The 15,288-nt window shown below is 41.9% G+C and overlaps 1 protein-coding gene across 2 annotated transcripts in view; it reads right to left on the bottom strand.

The window, feature by feature from the left end:
• Window positions 1-15,288, bottom strand: part of LOC118280188 (uncharacterized) — an 87,428-nt gene that overhangs the window by 18,729 nt on the left and 53,411 nt on the right. For both annotated transcript variants that reach the window (XM_050702023.1, XM_050702022.1), the window contains exons 2-12: window positions 11,048-11,144; window positions 10,147-10,470; window positions 9,176-9,345; window positions 8,213-8,372; window positions 7,037-7,232; window positions 6,474-6,550; window positions 5,387-5,585; window positions 4,751-4,886; window positions 3,658-3,775; window positions 2,409-2,601; window positions 1,545-1,704 (exon numbers count right to left, since the gene is read on the bottom strand). In XM_050702023.1, coding sequence (XP_050557980.1) covers window positions 1,545-1,704; window positions 2,409-2,601; window positions 3,658-3,775; window positions 4,751-4,886; window positions 5,387-5,585; window positions 6,474-6,550; window positions 7,037-7,232; window positions 8,213-8,372; window positions 9,176-9,345; window positions 10,147-10,470; window positions 11,048-11,144 — 1,830 coding nt within the window. The remainder of the gene's footprint in view (window positions 1-1,544; window positions 1,705-2,408; window positions 2,602-3,657; window positions 3,776-4,750; window positions 4,887-5,386; window positions 5,586-6,473; window positions 6,551-7,036; window positions 7,233-8,212; window positions 8,373-9,175; window positions 9,346-10,146; window positions 10,471-11,047; window positions 11,145-15,288) is intronic.

Below are 15,288 nucleotides of genomic sequence, written 5' to 3'. Positions count from 1 at the left end.
TATAAATCACGCCCCTCTCTATTTTCCAATATGCAGTCCCATACTACAAACATTTTGCCAATTGTTCACATACAATTGTACACCATTTTAGGCAGTTGTCCCACCAACGACGAGAAAACGACTAACTATCGGCTATTTTCTCGCTCAAGAAACGTACAACAGATATACTTTTCGTGTTAACAAAAGAGATGCATATACAAACAGTTGATCGCTGACTGTTCACACTGCCGGCGAGTGCTCGCTTCACTAGTTTGTCGCTGAGCGACAAGAGCTATGAAAGATAACACTCGCTCGGCGACACTCGCCAAGCGATTAGATCTCAGGCCAAAAGAGCAACCAATGGTCATTTCTCTACAGTGCGTATCGTAGTGATGCGAGTAATCGCCCGCCTCACTCGCACACTCGCTTATAGCCGAGCTACACAAATATCAGAACTACGCACTCGCTCCCCGCGTCTCGCTAACTCGTTTCTAGTTCTAGCTCTACTCGTTACTCGTTAATCCTTGCCGGTGAGACAAGTGCCTTACTTATAATAACATTGGCAGAGCCTTTGTTTTGTCACAGTACACAACCGCTATATGGTATCTCCAGAAGTGGTGAAAGAAAGTGGCACATTAAAATGTGGACAATTGGCGATGCGTTTGTAGTATGGGACTGAAGAGAAAAAAGAGAGAGAGGCGTGGTTTATAACGTCCCGTGCTCCCCGTAAAATCACGCATTATGATAAAGGGAAATCCAGTTTTCATAACTGGATCTCCACTTTCGTTTTATGGACATGATGCAGCAAAAGTCACAGTTGAATCATGTATTCCAGTTAAACCATATACTTAGGTACTTTTGAAACGTCAACAAATAAAGAAATAAATGCTAGTCTGTCAGTCTGTCCATTAGTGAAACTGAAACTTTTTTTTTTTCAATTTGTGCAAGTATTATGTAAGTAAAAACTGCTAAAATAGTATTATTAAATTATTACTTTATTAATGATTAATGTCTAAGATTTGAATTTGATAGTATTCATTGATGTTACCAATGTTATAAATTTTGATATATTTTTTTTATGTAAATTTGCCTATAAATGTTGTAATTATAATTTTGATACTATTTAAACAATGTTACCAATTAATATGTAAGTAGATTAAGTACTTTTGCGGTGCCCAATAGGGCCCATAGTTGGAACATATTACTATAAAACTGTAGACCAAATTGTACACTATGGATGCATTTGAAAAAGTGATTTGATTTGATTTGAGTTTCTTGCACGTTCTTCTCCATTCGAAGCTAAAACGATCATCTAGCTTCACTGACGGACAGAGATTGACAGACTATTATTTATTTTTGACTTTGACTTGACCACATCCTGGTAAATGATAAATGATATTTATTTCTGTAAGCAGGTTATAAAATAACAGTTTTACACGTCAATATTTCAAATAGCTAGATGAGACCGGCATTTCCTATCGGACTACTCTGAGAAGAAATGCCGAAACAAACTCAGAGGTCAGGATAACGTGAGGTATAAAAAAAATGTGTCCCAAAATACTAACCATTGCTAATACTAGATCTGGAGCTATCTCTCCGCTGTAGAATGCTGATCTTGCATAGTTTCTTGTTGATCCTCTCAAGCTGGTCGATCCTGGACTCCAGGTTACCAGTCACCTTGCACAGCTCTTTCACGGCGCCTAGGTTTTCCATGAAGATTCGGTCCTGGGTGGAAAATTGTGGAGTTTAGTTTTTTTTTTATGTTAAACTAGCGACCCGCCCCAGCTTCGCATGGGTGCAATGGTGATATATTATACCTGTATTATACATAAAAACCTTCCTCATGAGTTACTCTATCTATTAAAAAAAACCGCATCAAAATCCGTTGCGTAGTTTTAAAGATTTAAGCGTTCATAGGGACATACAACATGACACATGACAGAAAAAGCGACTTTGTTTTATACTATGTAGTGATGACCCGACGTTTTGCCGCTATCTCGCCTGATGGTAAGTGATGAGTTACTGGTTAAAGTGTTTGTGTAAGTAGGGTTCAGTAGTATCCGGAGCTGCGGACTACCTAGCGGGTACCGGGGCTCCGTCTAGAAAAGCAGGAGTAGGAACGGGGTGGTTATTAGTCAGTAAGATTCTGACTCTAGCCTCGCCTAAGGCGGGAGAAGTCATTGGATGTTTTCCCCCCTAAAAAAAGGGTTCAGTAATATTGTTAGTAAGAGGTTTTGATTCCTTAGTGGTCCTCCCTTCCCAATCTTTCCAATTCCCGATTCCTCAACAACCCTTTAACCCCTAACCCCCAAAAGGCCGGCAGCTCTTTTGTAACGCTTCTAGTATTTCAAGTGTCCATGGGCGGCGGCGATTGCTTACCATCAGGTGATCTGCTCGTTCCCCGGCTTCTTCTATAAAAACAAACTCACCTTATTGACCACCAGGAACTTGGGTATAGTGTCTCCATTAGGCAGTGTGACGTCACCAGCTTCTTTGACCGCCTCGGGTATGACGCGGCGGACCTCCTGCGCAATGACCCCGGTGTCCAACTGGGGTGTCGGCCGGCTGGGGTCGTAGCCTAGCAGGCCTGAGTGCTCCGCGAATGAGGGGTCGTAGTTAAACCTGTATAATGGGAAGTTTTCAATTAGATATCAATAGGCTCATCTCCTATTACATGGGGCTTATAACACAAATGGTAAAAATTGGGTGTACATTGTATAGCGGCATTACGTGCCGTAATGTGCACCTCTGCCTACCCTTTCGGGTATAAAAGGCGTGACGTTGCTTAAAACTAGATATTTGTTAGTTCAGTCCAAAATCTAGGATAAAAATTGTGAGTGGTATGTGCCCATCAAGCTCTTCCTTTATTACATGAGGTTCTGACACGGGGATTCGTTGGTTTCATAAGTGTGGGAGAGCCATAATTGAGCACGAATGGGCCGGCTTGATGTAGCAGCTCGAGTATATGATGTATCGATAGTAGGGAAGCCATCCATAGCACACATCCGTTAGCACGCATCTTTTTAAACATAGCTTATCTGAGTCCGTTTCCAGCAGAGCTAAGTTATGTGTTTCAATGAATATGATTGGTGGAAGCCAAACGCATCCACAACAACGTAGCATAGCACAACTCTGGTGGAAAAGCACCGTAAAAGCTGCAACGTTATTCTTATTATATAAAAATAAGTCGGTTTTTCCTTCCTGACGCTATAACTCCAGAACGCACGAACCAATTTCCACGGTTTTGCATTCGCTGGAAAGGTCTCGGGCTCCGTGAGGTTTATAGCAAAGAAAATTCAGGAAAAATTCAAGAGAAAAGCAGGAAAGGAGAGAAATCATTGGTGGCGAAACAGAATCCGCCGAGTTTGCTAGTAATGTATTAAAATGTTTTTTTTTTTCATTTTTTTCATTAAAAAAAAAACGTTGCCCCACACTAAGATTTTCTCCTGTGTCGTGGGTGCGTTTACAAACATACAAGTTCACATACACATGACACCCAGACCCGAAACAACAATTTGTGGATCACACAATCAGTTGCTCCGTGCGGGAATCGAACCCGCTATCCGTTGCGCGGCACCCAGTTGCCCAGCCACCGCACCAACCGTGCAGTCATGTTTAATACCTACATATTACCTATTCGTCTCTGCCTATCCCCTAACATTTCTAAATGCCACTTACTTGACAACTCGAATATTCTGGACATTCTTCAACTGCTGTGCTGTGTCCAATTCCTGGATGTTGTGTTTGGCGCGCGCGTCAGATGGGTGGAGTATATGACCCATTACTTTTAGGTTACCTGGGGGACAAAATAGTAAAAGTATAAGGTAAGGGTAATACAATAAATCTTTAGGTTTCATTCCGCTTGAAGATGTATTTTCGTGCTGTGTATAGCAAGCATCTAAATGCACACGCAGCACAGGACACAAAAACACAAACGACACACACAAAAAAAAACACTCGACATATGTTTCACTCCTCCACGGAGCATCCTCAGGAGTTGCCGACTCAGCGGCTTTCGCAGCTCAAAATTAATTGAGGGCAAGGATTTTTTTGTCTCTAATTCAGACTCATGACGATATTAACTAATATTCTAATTCTTTAACCCTTACCACATAAACAAATAATCCTATACTTAATTATATACAACGCCTTCCTCTTTTCTAATTTTCTAATTTACTATTTGCTGTGCCCATCAGGGTCCACGATTGCTACCATGTTATTTATATTACCATCTTATCTTTACATTGTGGATTTGCAATAAAGAATTATGAATTATGACTTTGGGACAAAACCGAAATGAGAGCGCGTTCGGCGCTGTGATTGGCCGGTGAGAATGAACCAACCAATCAGAGCACCGAACACGCTCTCGTTTCGATCTCGTTCAACGTGAAACAAACTCGTACTAAGGCCTCTGATGTCAAAGTCAAAGTCAAAATCATTTATTTCAAATAGACCAGGAAGGCACTTTTAAACGTCAAAGCAAATATAATAATATTAATAACGTCTGTCTGTCGGTCAGTCCTCTAGTAAAGCTATTTGCTCGTTCCAAAGTGTAGATGTATTGTAAATCTGATTGAAAAAGAGTAACCTATGGAGTTTCTTGTTCGTTCTTCTCCATAGGAATCTACACTTTGGAACGAGCAAATAGCTTCACTAGAGGACTGACCGACAGACAGACATTATTAATATTATTATATTTGCTTTGACGTTCAAAAGTGCCTTCCTGGTCTATTTGAAATAAATGATTTTGATTTGATTTGATTTGACTTACCATTAACAACACAGGACTCGTCCGGCCTGTCAGTGTTGATGCCGACTCTGCCGGTGAAGTGCACGCTGTTGTCTGATACTCCTCGCTGCCACCAGCTCTCTGTGCAGTCCGACTCGAACTGGCCCGGGTTTGACGCCTGGGGGGTGAAAAGAAAGTTAAGAAGTATTTATAGTACTACTACTAATAAGTACGTGTATCAAAATGATCATAATAAGTCGGGTTTATAATACCCTTAGGAGGTTTGGGAGAGCTATGATTCGGCATGAGTGGGCCGGCTCCACCGGACTGACACTAAGGTCTCATAGGAAATCGACGTGAAACAACGCTTGCGTTGTGTTTCGTTGTGTGAGTGACATTACCGGAGGCCCAATTTCCCCCCTTCCCAGTCCCTGATTCACCAACAACCCTTAAATTCCCAACCCCCAAAAGGCCGGCAACGCACTTGTAACGCCTCTGGTGTTTCAAGTGTCCATAGGCGGCGGCGATTGCTTACCATCGGGTGATACGTCTGCTCGTTTACCATAAAAAAGAGTACCATGGTGGTTTCCTTCTGTGTCCAATCACTCTACCAAGTATACAGTCCCCTTAGTCGGGTATGCCACACCCACGGCAAGAATATGGGTGATGAAAACTTACCCTAACAATAATCCGGTCGCTTGCAGACGCAGCAATGATGAAGTCACTATGTCCGACATGGGCTCGGAGCGCCACCACTAGCTGGAAGTGGCGCTGGTCAGGGTTCGGTCTGCCTTTCTTCCTCATGTTATTATTAGTGGTCTCAGCGAAATGGAGACGGCCCACTGTCACCTTGGCGCCTTCACGACGAATTTCGACCCTGGAATTAGGGGGATAGGGTTCAATTTTGCATAAACGGCTTCTGGTCGGTTCTTTGTGTGTGTGCAATTCTAGATTCGATAGTGAAAGTGGAAACGAATGCTTAAGGATATACCAGAGATGTGCTATGTAGCTATGCTACGAAGATGTAATAGCTAGGGTGTGAAACTATGTGACCGTTTACACTGATACTAAGCTATGTAGCTGTGATACGAAGATGTAATAATTTTTTTTTGAGGGGGGGAATCATCCAATGACTTCTCCCGCCTTGGGTGAGGCGGAAGGAAGTGTCAGACTCTTACTGACTAAAAACCACCCCGTTCCTTCTCCTGCTTCGAGCCGGAGCCCCGGTAACCTTTTACGTTGTCCGCAGCTCCGAAAAGATGTAATAGCTAGGTTGTGAAACTATGGGATTGTTTCCACTGATACTATGCTATATAGTTGTGCCACGAATATGATTACACTTTCGTTCACATAGTTTCACAGCTTAGATATTACATCTTCGTAGCACAGCAACATAGCTTTAACCTTTCTACGGATACTAAGCTATGCAGCTGTACGAGGAAGATGCGCAGCTCGAGAATTTTTAGCAACATCTAGTCTTTATCTTTATATATATAATTCTTCTGTAAGTGTGTATGTCACTGAACTTCTCTTAAACGACTGGACCGATTTTGATGAAATTTTTTGTGTGTGTTCAAGGGGATCTGAGAATGGTTTAGATTCACAATTTTGTCCGTTGGACAATGGTTTTTAATACATTTTTAATTTATTAGTAGTTGTTGATTTTGGAATGTTTTACATTGGATCCGACAAATTTTCATATTAAAGACGTGTAGACAGGACAACGTCTGTCGGGTCCAAAGTAGTATAGTATAAAATGACTTACGGCACAGGGTGAAAAGGTTTCTTTGTTCTATCTGATTGACTTTGTTCAATTCTCACTTCTTGACTGGGATCTTCAGCCTGAAACCAAATAGAAAATACAATATTAAATCTGGAGTTTTTATATGAAAAACTTTCTTGAGAGAATTTTCTTCTACTGTCTTCTTTTAGGGTAAAAAATAACAAAAATCTCTTGAAAACAGTTCCCTGTAGCTATAAACGATACCAACGCCATCTAGCGTTGCAGACACTCTCCAATTGTATTTCTCTTCTCCAATTCTAAGCCATGCTTCGGCACGAATGGGCCGGCTCGACCAGAGTGATACCACGGCCAAACGGACATGAAACAACACTTGCGTTGTTTCTCGTTCTGTAAGGGAGGTTACCGGAGACCCAATCATCCCCCTTCTCCAAAAATCCTTAAATCCTAACCCCCTAAAGGCCGGCAAAACACTTATAACGTTTCTGGTGTTTGAGTATCTATTGCGGCGATTGCTTACCATCAGGTGATGCGTCTGCTCGTTTACTAGCTTATCGTTTACGCATGGCAAAAAATCGTATCCTTACCTTTACACCATAGAAATGTAAACAGAAGTTGCTGATCTTCTTGAAACCTTCTCCCGTCTTCACATAGTGAGGGTCTCCCTGCATCTGTATCTGACAGGTGACTTGGAAATGGTTCTTCTTCTGGCAGACGAAGGCCTCGTCTATTTGGGAGTAGTTGAAGCCTTTGTCTGCGCCGACGACGTAGGAAGGCGGTTGGCTGTGGGAGAAGAATGCAGTTTGAGTGATTTGAAAGAAGAGTGATGGGAAGAGAATCTGAAATTAAGGATTACGTTTTTGTGTTCATTAAGGCGTTTATGTAGCATACATACATACATAACTTCATGCCTGTCTCCCATGGGGGTAGGCAGTGACAATGAACCGTCAATTGCTAATATTTTTTTTTTTATAACGTCACGCCTTTTATCCCCGAAGGTTTAGGCAGAGGTGCAATTTTGGCACATAATGCCAATGTACACTCACATTTCACAATTTATGTTGTAAGTAAGTTCCCATGTAATAGGTGGTGAGCCTATTGCCATATACCGGGCACATTTCCAGACTCCGTGCTACTACTGAGAAATTTTCGAAGAACCGAAAAAAGCCCAGTAATACTTCGCCCGACCCGGGAATCGAACCCGAGACCCCTTGCCCGGCAGTCGCACTTGCAACCACTCGGCCAACGAGGCAGTCAATGCTAATTAATTAATGTAACATTAAGGTAAGGTCCACAGGCCCGCATCGTACGCATCGCACGCAACGAAAAACGGGACAGATCTCACTTCTACTCTGATTTTTGACATCGGCTTTCCGTATGACGTCATCGGTAAACATCGCATGTCGGCATTGCCGATAAGCGATCCGTACGATGCGGATCAGTGGACGCAATTGTATGAGTTTATATACAAGACAGACTAAAATCCGTTGCGTGCGATGCGTACGATGCGGGCCTGTGGACGGTTACCTTTAAAGATGAATAGATTATCTATACTAATATTATAAAGCTGAAGAGTTTGTTTGTTTGTTGAACGCGCTAATCTCCGGAACTACTGGTCCGATTTGATTTTTTTTTGTGTTGGGTAGTGCATTTATAAGGCTATAGGCTATAAAACATCACGCTATGACCAATAGGAGCCAAGCAGAGCGGGTGAAACCGCGCAGAAGTAGCTAGTACTAAATATAAATTGAGGTAATACTCACAGTGGCTTTAAATTGCAGTCATACAATGAATGCCAGACGTTTTGCTGGAAAGGCCCGAATCTGATGCACTGGAGTGGAGCGTCGTCACCAGCCTCGGAGCCGTCTACTGAGGGTGGTGCAGGGCGCGGCACGTGGGTCACGCTCTCTGGGGATAGGGCCGCTGGGGACAGACAAATGTGGATGAAGATGGATGAAGATTTTGATGATGGTGATGATGACGACTGTGGAAGTTTCTATCTTTTTCTTTTTTAAACGTTGCCCCACTTTAGGATTTTCTCCTATATCGTGCGTTTACAAACATCCAATTCACATCCACATGACACCCAGACCCGAAACAACAATTTGTGGATCACACAAAGATTTGCTCCGTGCGAGAATCGAACCCGCTACCCGTTGCGCGGCAGCCAGTTGCCCAGCCACCGCACCAACCGTGCAGTCCTTCTTATGTCCTCTATCAACCTTCTTATGGGGTAAGCGTTATTTTTATGTGTTTTATGTCATGTTTTCTGTGTTGAGTCACTTTTAACTTTGGTATTGGCACGAATGGAACTGTGGAATAGGCTGTCGTCGGCGGTATTTCCGAACTGATAGGACCTTCAAACCTTGAAGAAAAGAGTGTACTCCTGTCCTCTGGTGTTGCCATCCATGGGCGGCACTGATCGCTTACCATCAGGTGACCCGTTTGTTTGTTTGTAGACCGGCTTGATCGGAGTGATATATATATATATAAAAAGGGTATGAAACTGCTCTTTTGTTGAGTTTCAACCGTATGTACCGGTTACCAGAACCCCAATGATCCCCTGATTCAGCTTTTCCCAAAGGTGATCCGTCAGCATATTCAATAAAATAAAATTTTTAAGAATTAGCAAAAAGGACACATTCCATTCAGCAAAAAAAAATACATAAACATGACTGTAAACAGTCTTAAATATAACAGTCTTTGGCTTTGGCCAAATAACCTACCAGGCTCACATTTCACTTGTGAGGTATCCTGCGAGTGCTTCCTCTTCTTCGTGCTCGGTTCCTGCAGGCTGGTGTACACTGGAGTCAGGGTCTCGTGTCCCAGAGCCACCAGCTGAGGGTTTATCATACCCTGCTCCAGTTCTGGCATGTCCACCCGCATCTGGCTATATCTGGAATGGTGTATAATGGGTAAGGTTGGAATGATGATCAGACAGAAAATAATCTATACTAATATTATAAAGCTGAAGAGTTTGTTTGATTGTTTGTTTGTTTGTTTGAACGCGCTAATCTCCGGAACTACTGGTCCGATTTGAATAATTCTTTTTGTGTTGAATAGTGCATTTATCGAGGAAGGCTATAGGCTATAAAACATCACGCTATCACCAATAGGAGCCAAGCAGAGCGGGTGAAACCGCGCGGAAGTAGCTAGTGTATTATTTTTTGGTTCATTTGTATTTCTACATTATTTCTGAAACTATTTAATTCGTTGTTCAAGTGTAGTAAGCAGCTGCAAAGTATAAGGCGTGATCTTGACGTGTGATTTTGAGGTCGCCCCAAGTTTATTCGATGTTCAATTTTGAAATTATCATTAATGGAATAGAATAGAAGTTCAAGGATAGTTCTGTTGCTGTGTATTACAATAACATAGCTTTTAATTATTATGTTATCAGCTTACTCACGTAACAGTTTGACGAGGAACTCGACTAGTTTCAAGCCGTGCTAGAGGCTCATATTCATGAGCAGGCAAATTACAGAAATTTGCAGCGCGACAATCGCCGTGTCGTGTCGCGGAATGCTGCTTATGAATATGAGCCTCTAGCATGGCTTGAAATTAGTTAAGTTCCTCATACATAGTATCATAGTAGCCATTTTAGAGATAGATGTGTAAAAGTGTTATCTTTAACCTACTAACAAAAATAAATATCATTTACCCTAGAATTAAGACTAAAATCATATGTTCTACAACATACCTGTTCTGATAAACATCACCCAGCCCCAAATCATGTCTGACCGTCCTGATCCCCAACTCCACAATATTGGAGTCCTGTGGTAGAACCACCACATCACTGAGGTTACTCCTCAACCCATCAATGTTATCCGCCTTCAGCTCCTCGTAAATATAATCCCCATTTTGCTGGAGAATCTCCTGGGTTGGTATGTGGTCATGTACCAGCATGTAGTCCGAACTGAGGACTGTTTGAGGTAAGGATATGGCATGGGAGACTTGAGGGTCTGATGGGCTGTAGGGGTTCTCTGAACCAGAGTCCGGTGGACTTTCTGGTAGCTGGTGGCCTCTGTAAGGAAAGGAGAAGATTTTGTCGTTGTATTGTCACGTCTTTTATCCCCGAAGGGGTAGGCAGAGGTGCACAATACGGCACGTTATGTCACTGTACAATGTACACCAACTTTCTACCATTTGTCCTATGTGATGGAAGGTGAGTCTATTGCTATATACTGGGCACAATGCCAAACTCCGTGACTGAGAACTGAGAAATTTTCGAAAAACCGTACCCAGTAATACGTTGCGCGATCCGGGAATCGAACCCAATAGAGGTCTAACTCGATCAACGAAGCAGTCGTAGAACAGAGCAGTAGTGGATTTAGTTTTAACCGCATTCAATCAGTCTCGGCCTAGGCCGGATAAAGTCGAGATTTCGATTTTGTTACTTCTCCTTTATACATAGAGCGGAATCTTAAATTGTAGAGGCACAACGATTGTATTGAAAACAAACCATTAGAGGTTTGATTTGTTTAGTTAATCATACTTTAGAGAAGCACAGAGTTGGCTGACCCTGAAGGAGGACCCTACCGGGCGAAAAAGCTAAATAAGAAGAAACAAGAGAATACATTAGCACAGCTATGTTGGCTTACCCGGTCCGGCGTGGATCGATAGCTTGTGGCGCATAGCATCCTTCGCCGACGGAGCTCATATACGCCTCTATGTCCAAATCCTCTATGAAGCCTGGACCTGTGACAATACAAATAAATAAATTAACTAATTTATAAGATGATAAATAAATCTAGAATATAAAATAAAAATAAGTCTGGATTTTCCTTCTTGACGCTATAACTCCAGAACGCGCAAATCGATTTCCACGGTTTTGCATTCGTTGGAAAGGTCTCGGGCTCCGTGAGGTTTATAGCAAAGAAAATTCAAGAGAAAAACGGAAAATCATTGGTGGGGTAAAGGAGTTTGCCGGGTTTGCTAGTAACTGTTAAGAATAACCATCAAATTCGAAGTCAAAGTAATTATTTTAACTATATTTAGCCATAAACGTTTAAGTGTGGGAGAGTCATGCTTCAGCACGAATGGGCCCACTCAACCGAAGTGATAGCACGGCCTCACAGAAAACTGAGGTGAAACAACGTGAAAAAAATCTTTCCAATCCCTGATTCCCCAACAAGCCTTAAATTCGTAATCACCAAAACGCCGGCAATGCACTTGTAACGCCTCTGGTGTTTCGTGTGACCATGGGCGGCGGCGATTGCTTACCATCAGGTGATCTGCTCGTTTACCGGCTTATTCCATAAAAAAACAGTGACTTTTGAAACATAAACAAATAACTTTCGTTTCATACGAGAAACACGCAGGAGAAAATCCTAGCGTGAATGGTAACGTTTAAAAAACCATTTCAAATTAAACAAAGTAATAAATTATTATGTAACGATTATAAAACAATATTGATTGTTGTACATAAATGCTGTTTTTGAAATTATAGCCTTCGTGAGACATTATACTGCATTAATTATGATGTTTTTTTTTAACTTACTCACGTAACTGTTTGACGAGGAACTCGGCTAGTTTAGAGTAGCAGTCCGACAATTGCCATGTTTTGGGCAGTGGAATGCTTCTCATGAATATGAGCCTCTAGCATGGCTTGAAACCAGTCGAGTTCCTCGTCAAACAGTTACGTAAGTAAGCTTTAAATGTGGAAGAGCCATGCTTCGGCACGAATGGGCCGGCTCGACCGGAGTGATACAACGGTCTCACAGAAAACCGACGTGAAACAACGCTTGCGTTGTGTTTTATTGTGTGAGTGAGGTTAGCGGAGGCCCAATTACCCCCTTTCCCATCTTCTTTATTTATGTCTATGAGAGTTCATCCGTGATCATGGCGCTTGCAACAGTGCCGAAATATCGGAAACTCATACCCCGTCTTAAGTTCTAGTGTTAGTGACAATATCAGTTTAAAAACTGTTGTTCTTATATCATTATATATACAGTCGCGTGCGTTTTATTACTTAATAGTCAGTCATACTTTCCGCATATCACTATTGGCACTATCACTTTTACAAGTGCATAACATTAATTGCGCCATTGGTTATTCTGATATTCAGTGTTATGTTATAACATAACTAACATTACAACATGGTAATGTCTTGTGTAGTAAAAAAAATGATGAAGAAAAAATACTTTCGAAGATATATTGATTTCAAAAATATAGCGTGACGTCCACTCAAACTTTGATTCGTTTTATCTAAGTATACTTAGTTATTTTATATGACAACTAGCGACCCGCCCCAGCTTCGCATGGGTGCAATGGTGATATATTATGCCTGTATTATACATAAAAACCTTCCTCATGAGTTACTCTATCTATTAAAAAAAACCGCATCAAAATCCGTTGCGTAGTTTTAAAGATTTAAAAAGCGTTCATAGGGACAACATGACACATGACAGAAAAAGCGACTTTGTTTTATACTATGTAGTGATGATACAAAAATACGTGTATAATATTTTTTCATTAGATAACTGACAGACTAAATAGATTTTTAATTTTCATACCCTGTCATCATCTCTTACTATACACATTCTTATTCCGAAAAGAAATAGTCATAAGAGCACTTATTTAATTTCTACTGTAACATTTCACACTCCCTCTCGCCTCGCTTAGGCGGGAGAAGTCATGGGATAGGAAAAAAAGAACCGTTTACTATGCGTGAAATTGTGGCAAGCCCTCTAGACTAGTCCATTAGTGGACTGTCATGAGATGTATGTATCTATGACAAATTAAATTTCACACACACACACACACAACGTCAAGTCTTTATCCCCGAAGGGATAGTCAGAGGTGCACATTACTGCACGCAATGCCGCTATACAATCAAATGTACACCTATTTTTCACCATTTGTGTTACAAGTCCCATGCAATAGGGGGTAAGCCTATTGCCATATACTGGACACCATTCCAGGCTACTACTAAAAATGTTTAGAAAATCCGAAAATCTTTCACCGACCCTTGAATCAAACCCTAGACTCCTTGTCTGGCTGTCGCACTTGCAACCACTCGACAAACGAGGCAGTCTTAAAATACAAATTCAATAAAATATAGTCAGAATTAAATAAACAACAACTTCTTTTTTAACAACTTATTTTTTTGAGGGTGGAAAATCACCCTTCTTCACTTCTCGCACCTTGGGCGAGGCGAGAGGGAGTGTCAGACTTTTACTGACTAAAAACCACCCCGTTCCTACTCCTGCGAATCGGATTCCCGGTAAACCCGACAAGTACCTACCTTTAATATATATTTTTTTAAACCGCTCACAATTTACACTACTATAAAACTCATTAGTTATAGTACGACTTGTATGGTTTGACGGACAACGCTCACTGTCTTTGCTTGTTACACGCATGCGCACGCGACCATGATTTCCGCACCCTACTATGCGCGTACACATGTAGTGTGAAGGGATCTAAATTTTGATTCAACTTTAAATGAGCAAAGTTTAATGAAATAGTTCTGTCTATTAGGGGATAGGCAGTTGTGAAATATATCGCAATTTTGGGTCGAAGACATAATAATTCTTTGTTTTTTTTTAATGGACTTTTAGGGAACAGCGAGTAAAGTTCCCTAAGAAAAGGAGGATCCTCCGACCAGGCGAGGTGATCGTGCCTGGCGGGCTTTCTGCCCAACTGTTGTTCGTTGGGATTTTCTATCCGTGTTATTTCGCATGTAAACTTCATATGTGCGATGCAGGATATTTGTGACGTCATCCACTGATTTGCTCGTCGATAGTCTATGTGCGACTTCTGTCATCTGTCACTTGTCAGTGTCGCCACAGACTAATAGGCAAATGAACAGACAGATCGCCTGATGGTAAGCGATCAGCGCCGCCCACGAACGCCCGTAATACAAGAGGAATCGCAGGTACGATTCCCAATTTGTTGTTCTGGATTGGCGTGTTATGTGTATGTGAAATTGTTTGTATATTTGTGAACGCACCCATGGTTACTCTCACATGAAAAATATTTATGTAATCCACAAATTGTTGTTCTAGGTTTGGAGCTGCGGACTACCTAGCGGGTTTACCGGGGCTCCGGGTCGAAAAGCAGGAGAAGGAACGGGGTGGTTTTTAGTCAGTAAGAGTCTGACACTCCCTCTTGCCTTGCCCAAGGCGGGAGAAGTCATTGGATGATCTTCCCCCCTCAAAAAAAAAGGTTTAGGTGATTTGTGTTTCTTTTATCGAACAGTCGGATCACGTGATGGTAAGTCAGTTACAAGTGCGTTGCCGGCCTTTTGGGGGTTAGAAATTTAAGGGTTGTTGGGTATACGGGATTGAGAAGATTAGGAAGGGGTAATTGGGCCTCAGGTAACCTCACTCACACAACACAAGCGTTGTTTCACGCCAGTTTTCTGTGAGGCTGTGGTATTACTCCGGTCGAGCCGACCCATTCGTGCCGAAGCATGGCACACTTTATGGTGACAATTGAAATCGGTAGTAAGTTATTTCTACTAGAAGTGCACGGATTACGGAACAACATTGGTTGTCAATTAACATGCGTGTGCGCTCGACACTTTCTTTGCTGCGCACACGTTTGTCGCACGCCACGCTATGCGCAGGAGGTGAATGACAGGCCTTGTGTAATATGTATCTTCTGCACATATAAAAAATATTACCCAATCCTATTTTTTTCTCTTAACGTCACGCCTTTTATCCCCCAAGGCTTAGGCAGAGGTAATGTGCAGAGGTGCACATTATGGCACGTAATGCCGCTATACAATGTACACCATTGTGGTATAAGTCTCATGTAATAGGTGATGAGCCAATTGCCATATACTGGACACAATTCCAGACTCCGTGTTACTACTAAGAAAATTTCGAAATACTGA

Source organism: Spodoptera frugiperda, chromosome 21, assembly GCF_023101765.2.
Source record: "Spodoptera frugiperda isolate SF20-4 chromosome 21, AGI-APGP_CSIRO_Sfru_2.0, whole genome shotgun sequence".
Classification (NCBI taxonomy): Eukaryota; Metazoa; Arthropoda; class Insecta; order Lepidoptera; family Noctuidae; genus Spodoptera; species Spodoptera frugiperda.
The sequence above is the reverse complement of the archived record's forward strand: the minus strand, read 5'-3'. Positions and strand labels throughout refer to the sequence as shown.